General features: G+C 35.0%; 1 protein-coding gene across 1 annotated transcript in view; it reads left to right on the top strand.

Moving 5' to 3' along the window:
* LOC145279899 (apicoplast pyruvate carrier 1-like) overlaps window positions 1–7148 on the top strand; it is a 119035-nt gene extending 111887 nt beyond the window's left edge. The window contains exon 11 of the mRNA XM_080131431.1: window positions 6337–7148. Within this exon, the coding sequence (XP_079987557.1) occupies window positions 6337–6395 (59 nt within the window). The 3' untranslated portion in view covers window positions 6396–7148. The remainder of the gene's footprint in view (window positions 1–6336) is intronic.
* Window positions 7149–17959: the final 10811 nt, after the last annotated feature.

The raw sequence follows: 17959 nt of genomic DNA, 5'->3' as shown, positions 1-17959 counted from the left end.
AATAGAAGGGAGAATTGGCTTTCCTATTTGTATAAAGCTCTTGGATACACAATGTTTGATGTTCTACCCTCTGGTGCTAATATATATAGATTGTGTGGGGAACCTACCCGTGAACATCCTACATAAAACTGTCCGTGACTAAAGCAAGAAGAAGCTAAGTTCAGACCAACCACTGCCAAGGTTTGTCCTTGCAGCTTATTTATTGTCATGGCAAAACATAATTTTATTGGGAACTGAAGCCTTTTAAATGGAATTGTTGAATCTGATGGAATAATTGGTATTCTAGGAAGAAATGTCAATTCGCCTGTAGCTACACCAGTCAATATGACTGCTTCTATCACATGAGGTTGCATTTGTGTTACACATAATCTTGTTCCATTGCATAGTCGTGGAGCATCAAGGTTTCTGAGTAACACAATTGGACATCCAGATTTCAGTTTTAATTTGTGTGGTGGCATACCAGGTAATTGCAAGGAACTTAAAAATTCTGTAGGGTACTGTACAGCATGGTCATTATCTACAGTAGAATCTAGAGAAGTGTAAATTTGTTCCTCACCTGGAATTTCATCAAGCAGTTGGTCATTGATGATGTGTACCATATCATTTTTTGGAGCTAAAATTGCTCTTTCTGTTAGCCATTGAGGATTAGTATAATTTGCAGCTATATTTGGGTAAACTTTGTTACAAAGTTCTGCGAGTGAGGAAACAATTGATCCAATACTTGAAGTAATTACAATTTTACCATGTTTGTCTGTTGGAATTTTGCCATCTCCAATTTGTAGAAGTATGGAAACAAATTTATCAGCCAATGGGTCACTATTAAGATGGACACGCATGTTTGTAGATAAGGTTACAGTCTTGATGTACTTCCACAAATATGACAATTTAATGCAAGCATCGAGCTCATCAGCAGGACTTCCACGTGGAACAATAGGAAGCGTTTGTCGGAAGTCACCAGATAATAAAAGTGTGGTTCCACCCATGACAACATCACGTGACTTGCGATCACGCAATGTTTTATCTAGAGCTTCAAATGCTTTTTTATGTGCCATTGTACATTCATCCCATATGATCAAGGAACAATTCTGTAAAATTTTAGCTGAATCTGATCCTCGTTCTATATGGCAAATTGGAATAGAATCTTTTATTAATGATAATGGCAATTTGAATGTGGAGTGAGCTGTTCTACCACCAGGAAGAAGGGTTGCTGCAATACCTGATGATGCCACAGCTACAGCTATTTTTCCTTCTGACCTTACTTTTGCAAGAATTAACTTGGTAACAAATGTCTTTCCTGTTCCTCCTGGTGCATCAAGGAATATAAGGCCACCTTGCTGATCTTCAACAGTATTAACTACAGTTCGAAAAACATGAATTTGCTCACTATTTAGTTCTGCAATACCGTCCCGAACAATTGATGCTTGCTCATGTGGTTGATAGCTAATTTCACGTGTCCAAGCAGTAACAATAGGATGTGTATTAGATCTATCAGGTGAGGTAAGACCCAAATCTGTCAGTGTTTTACCATTCATCTTATATGTAATATCTTCAATATGAACCAGAGCAGTATTGAAGATTTTGTCTGTAAAAGTTATACCAGTCCCAGGATGTTGATTGCGTTCCCTAAGGAAATCTTCACTTAATGCTTCTTTGTGTGTATGCCAAAGTCGTGTTGGATAAGATACTGCACAGGTAGTTAACATGATAGCAAACAAATGTCTCAAATTATGTGCCAAGGCAGATGTAGATGCTTCCTGTAATGTAGCATCCCAGTGGTTATCATCATCAAGCAGTCCATGTGCAGCACATGTATCTCTGAATGTATTCATAATTTGACCATTAATATTTTTTAGATCATTAAAGTTCTGTGGACCTCTAACATGATGTAGAAGCAGTCTCAAACAGAAGCATTCAAAATGATTTGGATGCACCGTGTATACCCTGCTGAAAACTTCAGTTTTTTTAACACACGGGTAGCCTTGAACTGACCTACCCTGTAAGCGTCGCTTGAATATTTTATTATGAGTGTCCCATGTATAATAAGCAGGAATTTCAGCATACAGAAGTGTACGTGCGAATGCGTCTGTTTTACACAAATTGAAAAACGCTGTTAAAGTAGTTGGAGGTGGATGTGCAACTCTATCAGCTGCGTTATTTTCAGTGAAGTAAACCCGCTGTCCATTTTCTAGATGCACTGCGAGGTGAATAACTGTGGGATGATGCGCATGTATGTGGAAGTTAAGTATTCTCCAAATGGCTTCATTAGTGGAAATATAACGGCCGGTTTCATATCTCTTAACTTCATCATGAGCATTATTTTCCAATGTGAAGACAGCTTGATCACTGCCTTTATTTACATATTTACAAATGTACTTAATTGATTTTACACTATTACAATATTCGACATTGATATGTGCATTAAAAATCTTACAAAGGGGTTTATTGTATGGTAAAACCCATCGGTTGTCTACATGAAACGTTGCATTCCCAGGGAGGGTAACTGTTGTTTCAAAGCCTCCAGCATCAGTAGGCAATCGTCGATATAATGGGTAACCATTTTGATCTGACCGAGTTTCATTTAAAAATTTCTTTGGATATCTCTTAGAGCATTTTCCTTCTTTGAGACATGGTGCAGAGCTGTTTAATGTTCCACATGGTCCATGAATCATGTTGTGTCTAATGATATCATGTAAAACTGGATCTGTTACAGGATCAGGAATTTCTGCTCTGATAACAGAGTCTATATCAGAGGATCTCAATTTTTGCTGAAGGCAAACCAGACAATGAGCATGTGGCAATCCTCTTTTCTGCCACTCAACAGTGTACATATATGCTACAACCACTCCGAAAATGTTTCCTTTTGTAAGTAAATCCATAAGGACACGTAGCTTTAGATGAAAAACTCTTGCTATGAGGTCATGCCGATCATGTGGTTGTTGATATGGAAGGAGTTCATTCACAATCTCTGGCCATTTGGGATTGCAGGTAAAAGTTATAAATAAATCAGCAGTTCCATGTTTTCTCACATAGACCAATGCATCTTGTGTGCGTTCATGCATATATCGTGGTCCCCCAGTAAATGTTGCTGGTAGTATGGTCAAACGGCCCACATTTTCAATGTTGCCGTCAATATTTACAGAATCTCTTAAGTGAATGTAATCAGCAACTCTTAGCTCCCTCTGATGAGTTTTAATGTAGATAAGCCTCTCATGCTCTATTTTAGCATACATGTCAACTATGTATTGTTGGAATAGGTTCCTACATTTAATCAGAATATTAAAACTGTCGTCACGGACCATAATTCGGAATGCGTAGAAAGCATTAGCTGATATTTTTTTCCTATTACTAACTCTTTATTTTGAGGATTTGTCTGCCATACAAAGAAATTATAACCTTCTTGACCTGTCCAATGAATGATTGGGTACTGTAAAGCATCATATGCCCAATGTGTTACAGCAATACGCTGTAGTTGATGGTTTCTGCGATGCAAGATGATATCTCGCTGATGAAATTCTTGACCGACTATTACAACAGCAACCTCAGGTGCATCTGGAACATTGAAACAACGTTTATGTTCTTGTCTTGGAGTTTTATCAGCATGTATAACTACTTTGAAATCATCACATGGAGCATGCTCCATAGCCATCTTGAAGTTTTTGATAAAGTTATTTTCTCGGTGAAGCATATTTTGCAAATCAAGAACAATGTCAAACTTTGTTTTGGGAGCATAATTACATCTTGTCGTAGCTTCTTGCTGATCATCATCCATGAAATATATTTGAAGATACTGTGGATTTCCAGTATCAATGGGAAGCAAAGAACCAAGTCTATGAGAAATCTGCCCACAAATTTAAATGTGAGCATGTAGGCTCCTTCACGTATTTGTTCAGCACCGAAGCTTGTCATACTGAAGCAGTTATTGTAACTCCGGATGTTGTTCAAGAAATGTGTTGAGTTAATTGAATTGTTATCAATAAGTGAGCGTAATGGTTCAGGAGGTATACCTAAATCTGGAAGAATAACTTTTCCACCAGAACAACAGATACCTGGTGATTCCCGATCCCATTTCTTTGTTTTGCATTGTCTGCAAGGTGTCCCATTACTCAATGTGCCAATTTGAACATCTGAGCGTAATTGATAAGTACGTGTAGCCTCATATGTACGTCCTTCGTGCAACCAGAAAGATGATTTAGGAGCAGTTATGCGTAATGTGTGTCTCTGCATTGCTTCTAATATAGCCTGTCTGTTTTGCGCAACCCTAAGTTCCACATATGTGTTTATATCCGTAGGTTGTGACTGGTCCGCCTCATATAAGTCTGGGTCAAAAGTAACTTGATGTGACCCATAGTCCTGATTTGCATTTTCGTTCAAGGAAGTACCAGAAGTGTCTTCCTGAGACTGTTCATAATGTTCCCATTGTCGACTTCTTTTTCTGGTTGCAACTGCTGTTGTATTACGACTAAGGGAAGTCTTTTTTGGTGGCATATTTTATAAAAGATTGTAATGTGTAAAAAGTGAAAAATTGTTATATACTCAACTAATGAGCTCTATGGTCTTGATTTTTGACTTTTGATGTTTGATTGCCTTTTCAACTGAAAAAGAAAAAACTGACAGAATTAAATTTATGTTTTTATTGCCCCCCCTCTTCTACCGACGAAAGAAATAAATTCAACGTTTCCATTAATGAACGAAATGTATGAGTCTACCACATTATGAATCGATGTAGATAATATATGAGGGGAGTAAAGTTTATGTAAATGCAAACATCGGACTGTATTTTGCAAACGAAATAAACGGGTAATGATGTATATTTATTTGTTATTTATTGCGGACAAAAAGTGGAAATAATCATAGTTCTTGTAGTGGTCAATTTTTGTGAAAAAAAAACAAAAAAACATTGCTGTGGATGTTTCCAATACCCCGGTTTTGGGGAAGTTATAATCGCCCCCCCCCCCCCGGCAAACAGAAGGACCCAAATATGTAAACTGTGCCAAACTGGGCGGGCAAAAATGAGGGACTTAGTTGTGCAAGCCGATTTATCCTAAATTTTTTGTAGGTTTCCTATGAGTTTTCTATTGTATTCGAAAGAGTAAGGAGTAAACTTAATGTGCCAAAGGGGAAAAAAGTATTTGTACACGTGAAAAATAAAGTTTTCTGGGTCTATTTCCGAGTTAATTAGTAAAGTGAAGTGCTAGCAGTATCAGAATTTTTGTAGGAATTTTTGACACCCCTAACACGAAACTGCGAATACAATATAAAAATCTCGTAATTTCTCTGTTAAAAGTGGGTTATTTATTTTCTTTATGGATTATACTTCCAAAATAAACTATTACAGTTGTTTTAAAAGTAATAACAACTTGTAATCCGATGCTACGAGATTTGATTAGTAAGAATAATGAAAGAGTGCTTCTAGCTATTATGTTATATTTTTTTGTTTTCAAAATAAAATTAAAATAGCATTTGCAATATGAGGTCAAGTAATAAAAAAGTGTTTGCGCGGTGGTGTTTTTTTTTTTAAAGCTCCTATTGCTGCGTAAGTCCATGACGTTATAAGATTATGTGTTGTATGATAATACCGCGTGCCACCATGTCATGCTGCGTTGTGAGTTGTGCATATATGTGTAATAATGATACCTGGAACACGCATGTCTGGTTAAGAAAGGAACTGAATTAACAATGGCTTCCCGCTTTATTAAAAGATTGTTATGCGCATGCGTGAGTGCACACAAAAGTTATTTCAGGAAACCGGGACGAAAGAGTCTATATAAAAGTTGCTGAAACGAAAGAGCAGCGATATCATTACACTACAGACAGCTGTAAAATGCAAACGGACTTAACGAATAGAAACGAAGTTGCTTATTTTAAATCTTAAACATACCAATACAAATAATTGTTTAAATCTTCTAACAAACATTCTTCAATGAATTGTTGTTTGTTTAATTTTATATTTACTTTATTATTTGAAAAACAAGAGAAGAAAACTGTTAAAAGTAATGAATTTCGTTTCTTAACAGTATAATATATTCCCATTATTTTATGGATCTAACCCCTAATTTCTCTGAATGACTCCAGAGGGAATCGATGAAAAAATTCAATGGTGTTATTAAATTCTGTAAAAAAATGCAAAATCTTATTGGAACTTATTTAGATTTTCTAACTGTTAACATATAAACTTCATATAACAAACATATTTCTAAATTATTAGACATATTTTTCTCAGAATATATAAAGGTCGTTGCTATTGTTAAATATCATTTTTGAAATAAAAATTGTTAAAATGTTCACTTGAAAACAGTTCCTTTCTTTATTCATTTTCTTTAATTTTTCTTCCACCAGCATCAATAATAGCATTTTTCTTCGAAGAACCGACAGTAAATAAAGCATCTACTGGTTGATAGGAACCGAGAAAAGCCGCAATTATCACATCTTGGACTAATTTGGACTATTTTGTGTTTACCTACTTTTTTTTTCATTCATGATTTTGTATTGCTTTTCCCGCTGCTGATTTGTATTCAACGAATATGGATTTGTATCCCAAAAAAATCTAACAAAACAAAAAACAAAAAACAACAACAAAAAAACAAAAAAAAAACAAAAAACAAAAACAATTCCCTGTTGCCTGAACCACACAAGATAAGTATTATCTATCGCCTAAAATAAACAAAGATGAAAATCTACTAATTATCCGAATACGCCATGGTTTGTTAGGTGAAAAAGAACAACTGATTGTTGATATAATCATACATCGCATGGGCAATTCGTAAAGCGGGAATTAAGATTCGTACATTAGAGCAATACCCAAAAATCGTCTCACTGTGCAAAATAAAAACCCACAGTAACAGTGAACTATTTTTCTGCGCCTTTAAAATACGAAGAACAAAAACAAACCTGAATCACCAAATAATCAATATTTTACCATAAAGATACTAGTGTTCTTTCTACCCTTGGATCACCAAAGAGTCAATGAAGAATACTTTTGTAATATTCCTTTGAAAGATACTATTTATATAAATAAAAAAGATATATTTTTTTTACAAATATATCATGTTATACTAAAATAAAAAAAAACTGGAAATGTGATACATACATTAATAAAGACATGTTCATACAAAATAGGATCCGTGGATAAAAAAGGTTTTACACTTTTATTATTAGTTCTGTTCATTTTTGTGATATCCTGACTGGGACGCCAAGCTTTTAGAAGCTCTACTAAATCACTATCAATCTTGGCCCTGAAGCCATACCATCTCGCGCCACCTTAAAATCCACCATTGCAGACCCTTCTACCATTTTTTCTTTTATTCTCTTTTTTTTTTTTTTTTTTGCTTACCCACTTCTTAATCGCATCAACTATTCAAGCTGTTTACCACAACTCAATTCTGTGTATGAACTTAAACTACGCTCGATAGTTTGAGCTCACTTAAGGAGTATGGAAAGACGCTGGTCTAGAATGTTAATGCTCATGAGTTTTCCGTCTATTTTTATCGAATTTAATTTACAAAATATATGATAACCAAACAATTTTACAAAATATATGATAACCAAACAATTTGATTTACAAAATATATGATCCCCTCACCAAAATTTACAAAATATATGTTCCCCAAACAATTTAATTTACAAAATATATGTTCCCCAACAATTTTACAAAATATATGATAACCAAACAATTTAATTTACAAAATATATGTTCCCCAACAATTTTACAAAATATATGATAACCAAACAATTTGATTTACAAAATATATGATCCCCTCACCAAAATTTACAAAATATATGTTCCCCAAACAATTTAATTTACAAAATATATGTTCCCCAACAATTTTACAAAATATATGATAACCAAACAATTTAATTTACAAAATATATGTTCCCCAACAATTTTACAAAATATATGATAACCAAACAATTTGATTTACAAAATATATGATCCCCTCACCAAAATTTACAAAATATATGTTCCCCAAACAATTTAATTTACAAAATATATGATCCCCAAACAATTTAATTTACAAAATATATGTTCCCCAACAATTTTACAAAATATATGATAACCAAACAATTTAATTTACAAAATATATGTTCCCCAACAATTTTACAAAATATATGATAACCAAACAATTTGATTTACAAAATATATGATCCCCTCACCAAAATTTACAAAATATATGTTCCCCAAACAATTTAATTTACAAAATATATGTTCCCCAACAATTTTACAAAATATATGATAACCAAACAATTTAATTTACAAAATATATGATCCCCTCACCAAAATTTACAAAATATATGATAACCAAACAATTTGATTTACAAAATATATGATCCCCTCACCAAAATTTACAAAATATATGTTCCCCAAACAATTTAATTTACAAAATATATGATCCCCAAACAATTTAATTTACAAAATATATGTTCCCCAACAATTTTACAAAATATATGATAACCAAACAATTTAATTTACAAAATATATGTTCCCCAACAATTTTACAAAATATATGATAACCAAACAATTTGATTTACAAAATATATGATCCCCTCACCAAAATTTACAAAATATATGTTCCCCAAACAATTTAATTTACAAAATATATGTTCCCCAACAATTTTACAAAATATATGATAACCAAACAATTTAATTTACAAAATATATGTTCCCCAACAATTTTACAAAATATATGATAACCAAACAATTTGATTTACAAAATATATGATCCCCTCACCAAAATTTACAAAATATATGTTCCCCAAACAATTTAATTTACAAAATATATGATCCCCAAACAATTTAATTTACAAAATATATGATCCCCAAACAAGTAAGGAAATTTTGGGTGCGTCACCAAAATCCGTTTTTCATGGTAACAAAAAGGAAAGAAAAAAAAAGGGGGAAAAAGCATTTATGGCAAATTTCTCGGAAAAGAATAACTAGTCGAAATGAGCAAAAGAAATACATACCCGATTAAATTTTAAATGATCCAAGTTTATTAAAACAAAAAGTTATCGATTGCCTTTATTTCCCAAGGCTGGGGTTAAAAAAAACCCTTAAGGAAACATATAAAAATACATAAAAAAAACAAAAAACGACGTCAATCCTTACTTGCAAGAAAGGCTGAAAGAAAAGAACATATAAAAAACGGAAAACAATCCTTGTTTTCCGTTTTCAGTCCTTTTAACAAAATGTTCCTTTTAACGAAATGTTCAGTCTTTCTTTGACAAAATGTTCGTTTTTTTTTCCGAAAGGACAAACAAAAAGTTTCTTTGACCGAAAATGGGAGAAAGAAGTAATTTCCTTTGTGAAGGCTCTTGTGCCTTTTAATTCAAAGGGGAGAGAAGACCATAAAGCCGCTTTGGTAGGCTTTATGTGTACAAATGCGGGGTAAATTCTTGTATTAAGGAAGATTTCCTTTCTGAAGGGAACTTCGGTTGAAAAATCTTTCAAAGATGGGGATTTTCTTTCTAGGGGCGATATTCTGCTCGTCTCGTCGGCGAAATTAAATTTTGTTCTTTTTAGAAAAGAACTCCTCAACACACGGTAGTTTCCTTCGTTAGTCCTTTGAGAATAATAATATAATAGTTGTAAGACTCGATTGTCTTTTAATAACCGGTATTAATCTTATAATAACTGAGAATAAAATAACGTTAACAGTTTAGTACCACCCAATGGAGTTCTAAACAAACGTTTTTCTCTAAAGGAGAGAAATTAGGAAAATTAATTTTAACGTCAAAACCCTTTGACGGAGAATGAAAATAGCCTCCTTCTTCTTGGCCGGCTACGGTCGAACAGACGAAAATGGGCAAAAGCCCTTTCCTCCTCCTCCTCCTCCTCCTCCTCCTCTTCCTCCCCCTCCTCCTGAGGGTAAGAGTGGAGCCGGCTGCTAGAAAGTGAACTATACCGATGCTGATGATGATGGAAGTGACCTGCCGGTCAAGGAGTGCATTCCTTGACCCAAATGACGAGATGTTGAATGTGTATAAATAAAAAAATAAATAAAAATTATTTCTCTATTAAAAATTTCCACACAATTTAATCTACAAAATATATGTTCCCCCAACAATTTAATTTACAAAATATATGTTTCGCAAACAATTTAATTTACAAAATATATGTTCCCCAAACAATTTAATTTACAAAATATATGTTCCCCAAATAATTTAATTTACAAAATATATAACCCCCAAATTAATTTACAAAATATATGATCCCCAAACAATTTAATTTACAAAATATATGACACACAAATTAATTTACAAAATATATGATCCCCAAACAATTTAATTTACAAAATATATGATCCCCAAATTAATTTACAAAATATATGTTCCCCAAACAGTTTAATTTACAAAAAAATGACTCCCAAGTTAATTTACAAAATATATGATCCTAAACAATTTAATTTACAAAATATATGATCCCAAACAATTTAATTTACAAAATATATGATCCCCAAACAATTTAATTTACAAAATATATGTTCCCCAAACAATTTAATTTACAAAATATATGATCCCAAACAATTTAATTTACAAAATATATGATCCCCAAAAATTAATTTACAAAATATATGTTCCCCAAACAATTTAATTTACAAAATATATGTTCCCCAAACAATTTAATTTACAAAATATATGTTCCCCAAACAATTTGATTTACAAAATATATGATCCCCCAAAAAATTAATTTACAAAATATATATTCCCCAAACAAATTAATTTACGAAATATATGACCCAAAAATTAATTTACAAAATATATGATCCCCAAAGAAATAAATTTCCAAAATATATGATCCCCAAACAAATTCACTTGCAAATTATATGCCCCCCAAATTAATTTACAAAATATATGATCCCCAAACAATGTAATTTACAAAATATATTACCACCAAATTAATTTACAAAATATATGTTCCCCAAACAGTTTAATTTACAAAATATATGACCCCCAAGTTAATTTACAAAATGTATGATCCCAAACAAATTAATTTACAAAATATATGATCCCCAAACAATTTAATTTACAAAATATATGTTCCCCAAACAATTTTATTTACAAAATATATGATCTCCAAAGAATTTTATTTGCAAAATATATATTCCCCAAACAATTTAATTTATAATATATATGTTCCCCAAACAATTTTACAAAATATATTGTCCCCAAAGAAATTCATTTACAAAATATATGTTCCCCAAACAATTTAATTGACAAAATATGATCCCCAAACAAATTAATGTACAATATATATGACACATAAGATAATTTACAAAATATATGACCCCCAAATTAATTTACAAAATATATGATCCCCAAACAATTTAATTTCCAAAATATATGTTCCCCAAAAAATTTAATTTACAAAATATATCTTCCCCAAACAATTTAATTTACAGAATATATGTTCTCCAAACAATTTTACAAAATATATTTTCCCCAAACAATTTAATTTACAAAATATATGCTTCCCAAACAATTTTACAAAATATATGATCCCCAAATAAATTAATTTACAAAATATATGTTCCTCAAACAATTTAATTTACAAAACATATGACCCCAAATTAATTTACAAAATATATGATCCCTTAACAAATTTACAAAATATATGTTCCCCAAACAAATTAATTTACAAAATATATGATCCACAAACAAATTCACAAAATATTTTTCCTAAACATATTAATTTACAAAATATATGAGCCCCCACCCCAATTAATCTACCAATATTAAAAGAACATGAAATATTAATGATTTTACGTAAATGCATTTCGATGATATGGGGTAAAATAAAAGAATCAAAGAAAATCAAATTCTAAGTTACTGCTATTATAAAGAATAACCAGCTTATTCGTTAGAACCAAAGAAAATGGAAACAAATTGAAATTAAGTTAAACATTGTTTTCTAAAATTTTTGTATTTTCAGTGTTGTTTATAAATTTATGTTTTTGACTTTCTAATTTTGCTTTCATATTTAAAACGTTCGGATATAACGAAAATTACAGAAGATTAATGATCAGGTTTCTTTAATTGGTACTTTTGAAGGATCCTATTCAGCACAACTACCAATAAAATTTGGTGTATGTATTAAAAAAAGAAGGTTTTAATGGTCAGAAAAAAAAAATGTATGTTGAACATATATATTACAAAATGTAGAAATATGCAAATACCTTTATTGGTCGGGTAGAATCATGTAATAGGTTACAGAAAGTAGCTTTATTTTATTTTGAAAATTAAAGTCAGTTAAAGGCAGAGTTTTCTAACTGGTCATGCCACGATTCACCACGTCACCATGATAATAAATGTCCTACACAATTATGATGCAGCAACCCAGCCGGTGATTGATTTGCAGTAAATGAAGTTATAAAAAGGTCTTTGGTAGTCATTCATTTTCCAAATGAAATTCCGGTTACTGTTGTTTATTTATTTACTAGCGGGGGGTACCCGGCGTTGCTCAGGCGTAGAGAGGTGGTGTAGGGAGGAATCAAATGGAGAGAAGTGTTAAGAAAGTGATAGTAGCGGAAGTGCCTGGGTGTGGAGAGGTGGAGGTTAATCAAAGCAACAGTGGGCATCTCGAGTGGATAGAGGTGTTGAAAAAAGTGGTAGTAAGCAGATAGGCTCGAACCCGTAACGTAAAAAAGGAAAAGAAGGTGAAAAAAACTAACGTCTTAACTGATGCGTCCATCGCGAAACCAGAAGTTCTGAGAATTGGGATTAAGGGTAGTCAATCGAAAGGAGATGACTACTTGCGAAAATGTCGACGTAAAAACCTACCCCTCTTTGTAAAAAAACGGCCGAGTTGAGGGTGAAGGAATTCATGTTTTTGGCCAATTTTTCGATATTTGTCATCCATTAGATCGAGCTTTAAAACGATACTGATTTCATAACGTTCCGACGCGTCTGTCGAAAATTTTTGGCAGACGTACAAACACACACACATACACACATTTTGCCTTTTATTATTTTTTATATCAAGGCCAGGAGGCCACTCAGGGATAAGGGTTATTGCGTGTACAGTAACCGATCAGAAAGTATTGTAGTAATCATTAGTATTAGAGATTTGATAGAGTGTCTTACTTAAGAGGGCGGTTTGTAAGGAATTATTATTTTTTTTTTACATGGAGGTCAGCACTTATCAAGGCCCAGGAGCCACTCGGGGATAAGGGTTATTGTGTGTACAGTAATCAATGGGATAGTGTAGTAATAGTATTGGAGAATTGATAAAGTGTCATTACTTAAGGGGGCGGTTCATAAAGAATTTGTTTGTGTTGGACATGAAGACATCCACGTTGAAGTCAGGAGGGAAACAGGCAAGCGGAACAGAGTTCCACAGGCATGCAGTTCTAAGAAAGAAGCTTTGTTCATGAAATCTATGCTTTGATTTAGGCACAGATAAGGAGTGGGGAAAATTATTGACGATGGTTTCAGCTAGTCGGGTGTTTTTTGAAAAAGATTGGCGAGGGGGGACCAGAGAATGGAGATCAGACGAGCACTTGCCATGGTAATAACGATAGAACAAAGATAGGCTCGCTACGTCTCTTCTGTGGGAAAGAGGTTGCAGGGAAGAGAAAAGGGCATCCCCCATTAAGCCACAAAGTCTATTTTGTACTCTGTCAAGGCAGGATAGGCTGTTTTTAGCAGCTCCTGCCCAGATGTGGCAGCAGTACTCCATCCTTGGACGTACTTGGCTTTTATATAGATAGAGAATTGCATCATTAGTAAGATATCTCCTGGAGCGGTAGAAGGATCCCACCATTTCCCCAGCGACCTTGGCCACAGACTTTATGTATATGTTCCATTTAAGATCAGGAGTAAAGGTCAAACCCAGAAGCTTATCAAAACATGGGGCCTCCCCTAGACGAGAGCCATCCATTTCAATTGATGCCAGATGGGGATCAGAGCGTTTTTGATGTAGAGATAGAAGCTTGGTTTTGGATGCTTTAAAGGTAACCAGCCACCTCTTCCCCCACTGTACCACACGCTCAAGATCAGAGGAAAAAGAATCAGAAAGAACATCATCATTTACGGCCTTTGATGTGTTGTCATAGATAGTCGTGTATTCAGCATAGATGTCAACGAAAGATTTTAGTATGTGTTTTGGGAGATCATTGATGTAGATCAGGAAGAGAGTTGGGCCCAGTATGGACCCCTGAGGGACTCCAGCATTAATACTGTGGGCCTCTGATTTCTGCCCATCAACCACTACTCTTATGAGCCTATCAGCGAGAAATAATTTAATGATCGAGAAAACATTTCCAGTTATACCGTAGCTGGAGATCTTGTGAAGTAGGCCTTTATGCCAAACCTTATCGAAGGCCTTTGATATGTCAAGAGCAATTGCCTTAGAAATGAAGCCTTTGTTGAGAGATTCGGTAATCCTATGAGATATAACCGTTAGCACATCTGCTGTAGATCTTGCAGAACAGAAACCATATTACGTGTCGCTAAGAAGGTTATTTCTGCTGAGGTGGTTGACTACTTCTCTATTTATTGTTGATTCCAGCAACTTACTCATGACACACAGGAAACTTATTGGTCTGTACCGAGAGGGAGATGACTTATCACCTGAATTCTTAAATACAGGGCATACTGATGAGGTTTTCCAGGGTGTTGGGAAGCACTTCTCCTTAAGGCAATGCTTAAACAGTTTGGTAAGTATGGGGGCAAGTTCTGGTTGTAATTTTTTTAACACTATAATTGAAATACCGTCAGGACTAGTTGCTTTACTGGAGTCAAGGTTCTTGATTAGCTTGGCGACTTCACGCACAGATATTTGTATGCTGCATAGCGTGTTGTCTGTTGTAGGAGGGAATACGAGGAGTTGATGGCCTTCGTTGCACAGGGTAGAATTTGCCGCAAAGTAGAGAGTAGGGAGGATGGAGGAGGATTTCATAACCACACGCCCGTGCTTCTGATCTGGCGACATGCGAGTTGTGGACCGGAGCGTTATTCTGCAGGCAGAGGGTACCTCTGCTGATCTTGTCCCGCCTCTTGATTTTGATAGCTTCCTTTAATTTCTTCAAAATGAAGCATAATAGGCTCCTGCAATTATGGTACCCTTTGTGAGGAAATCTGTCATCACTACTTTGTCCTGGTCCCAGAAGACTGTGAGCATGACCTTGCCAGCGGACGGCTGCACCCTTTCCTTCTTTGTAGGTGGTGAGTCCAAGTGCTTCCACTGCATTGACTGGGCTTTGGTCTCTGGATCATAGTGATGGATCCAGGTTTCATCCTGTGTAATCAGTCTTTTGAAAACCTTGCACTCTCTGACTTTCACATGTTGAAGCATTTCTCCTAACAAACACCCCGGATATCTTAGCACTAAGTGAGACTAACCTTCACTCCTCCATCCTCTCTAACTACTTTAACATGCCTGGATATCTCCCACTCTGCGGTAAGGATTCTGACAGACATATGCACGGATTTGGAGTCTATATTCGAAACACCCTCCCCTTGACTAGAGAAACAAACCTAGATTTTTAGTATTAACATGCAGCATAAAATAAGCTACTTTTATTTTCTCTACCGCTCTCCCTCGACCCAGGACTGCACCATAATAAACAAAGTCTCTGACAGCATAGATACAACACTCTCCCTCGACACTAGCGCACAAGTGTATGTATTTGTTGACTTCAATGTCCACCACAGCAACTGGCTTGGATTATCTACTTACACAGACTCAGCTGGTAGCACAACACATCTTCTCTATATCTCATTTCCTATCACAAATGGTTACGTTTTCAACCCATTTTTCAGACCAGCAAGAAAACACGTATCACTTCTAGATCTGTTTCTGACCACAGTTCCCAATGATTGTATAACGAATGCCCACAACCCATTTGGGAACGCTGATCATGCAGTGATAATGGTTGAAATCTCTCTAACTCTAGAGCCAAAACTGAAGAGTCATTGCTCAAAACAATGAGGTATTACAAAACAGCTAACTGGGAGGCCATCAGGACTCACATCAGAGATGCCTCACGGGGAAATATCTTTTCTCTTCCTGCTGAACAGTGCGCAAATGAGACAACTGAATGGTTCAAACTGCAATTGAAGCACATGTTCCCACGCGGAAATTATAAAGCAATAGTTTACTTCTACTTGTGCAGCTGCCATTGCGCAAAGGCAACATGCGTTCCGCAGATTTAACTGATATAAATCCCGTTCAATCAAACAGAAGTATAGTAGAAACTGTAAGACAGCGACAGCAAACAGACAATTTAATGAAACACAAAACAAACGCATCGAAGCACGGAAATAAGAAACACGTTACTTCTGGAAAATCTACAACAGTGTAGTCAATAATGGGCAATTAACCATTCCCCCACAATAATTGGCAATCGACAATGCCTCCAGAATAACGGGCAATCGACAATTCCTCTAAAATATTGAGCAATCAATTTCTCCACAATAATAGGCAATCGACAATCCCTCCATATTAATGAGCAATCGACAATTCCTCCATAATAATGAGCAATCGACAATTACTCCACAATAATTGACAATCGAAAATTTCTCCACAATAATGGGCAATCGACAATTGCACCACAATAATGCGCAATCGACAATTCCTCCACAATAATCGGCAGTCGACAATTCCTCCACAATAGCGGGCAATCGATAATTCCTCCACAATTATTGGCACTCGACAATTCTTCCACAATAATGAGCACTCGACAATTCCTCCACAATAATGGGCAACCGACAATTATTACACAATAATGGGCAATCAGCCATTCCTCAACAATAATTGGCAATCGACAATTCCTCCACAATAACGGGCAATCGATAATTCCTCCACAATAATTGGCAATCGATAATTCCTCCACAATAATGGGCAATGAACAATTCCTCCACAAAAGTAAGACAATCAACAATTCCTCCACAATAATGGGCACTCGACTATTCCTGCACAATAACGAGCAATACATAATTCCTCCACAATTATTGGAAATCGACAATTCTTTCACAATAATGAGAACTCGACAATTCCTCCACAAAAATGGGCAATCGACAATTACTCCACAATAATGGGCAACCGGCCATTCCTACACAATAATGGGCAATCGACAATTACTCCACAACAATTGGCAATCGACAATTCATCCACATTAATGCGGATCGACAATTCCTCCACAATAATGGGCCATCGATAATTCCCCCACAATAATGAGCAATCAACAATTCCACCACAATCACGGGTAATCGACAATTCCTCCATAAAAATTGGAAATTAACAATTCCCTCCTAATAATGGGCAATCGAAAATCCCCCCAACATGGGCAATTAAAAATTCCTCGACAATAATGTGCAATCGACAATTCTTCCACAAAAACGGGCAATCGACAATTCCTCCAGAAAAAAAGGCAATCCACAAGTCCTCAACAATAATGGGCAATCGACCATTCCTCCACAATAGTGGGTAATCGAAAATTCCTCTACAATAAATGACAATCGATAATTTCGCCACAATAGTGGGCAATTCCCCACAATAACCGGCAATCGACAATTCCGCCTCAAAAATGGGCAACGACAATTCCTCAACAATCATGGTCAACTAACAATTCCCCAAAATAATGGGCAATCGACAATTCCCCCACAATAATTGGAAATAGACAATTCCTCCAAAATAATGGGCAATCGACAATTCCTCCACAGCAATAGGCATTAGAACAGTCCTCCACAATAATGGGCAATCGACCATTCCTCCACAATAATAGGCAATCGAACATTCCTCCACAATAATAGGAAATTTACAATTCCTCCACAATAATGTGTAATCGACAATTCCTCCACAATCTATAATGCGGATCGACAATTCCTCCACAATAATGGGCAACCGATAATTCCTCCAAAAAATAGGCACAGCATAATTCCTCCACAATAATGTGCAATCGACAATTCCTCAACAAAAATGGGAATCGACAATTCCTCTACAATAATGGTACATTGACAATTC

This window comes from Euprymna scolopes, chromosome 7 (assembly GCF_053919585.1).
Source record: "Euprymna scolopes isolate OS-2025 chromosome 7, ASM5391958v1, whole genome shotgun sequence".
Lineage (NCBI taxonomy): Eukaryota > Metazoa > Mollusca > Cephalopoda > Sepiida > Sepiolidae > Euprymna > Euprymna scolopes.
This window is presented reverse-complemented; position numbering and strand designations above follow the sequence as displayed.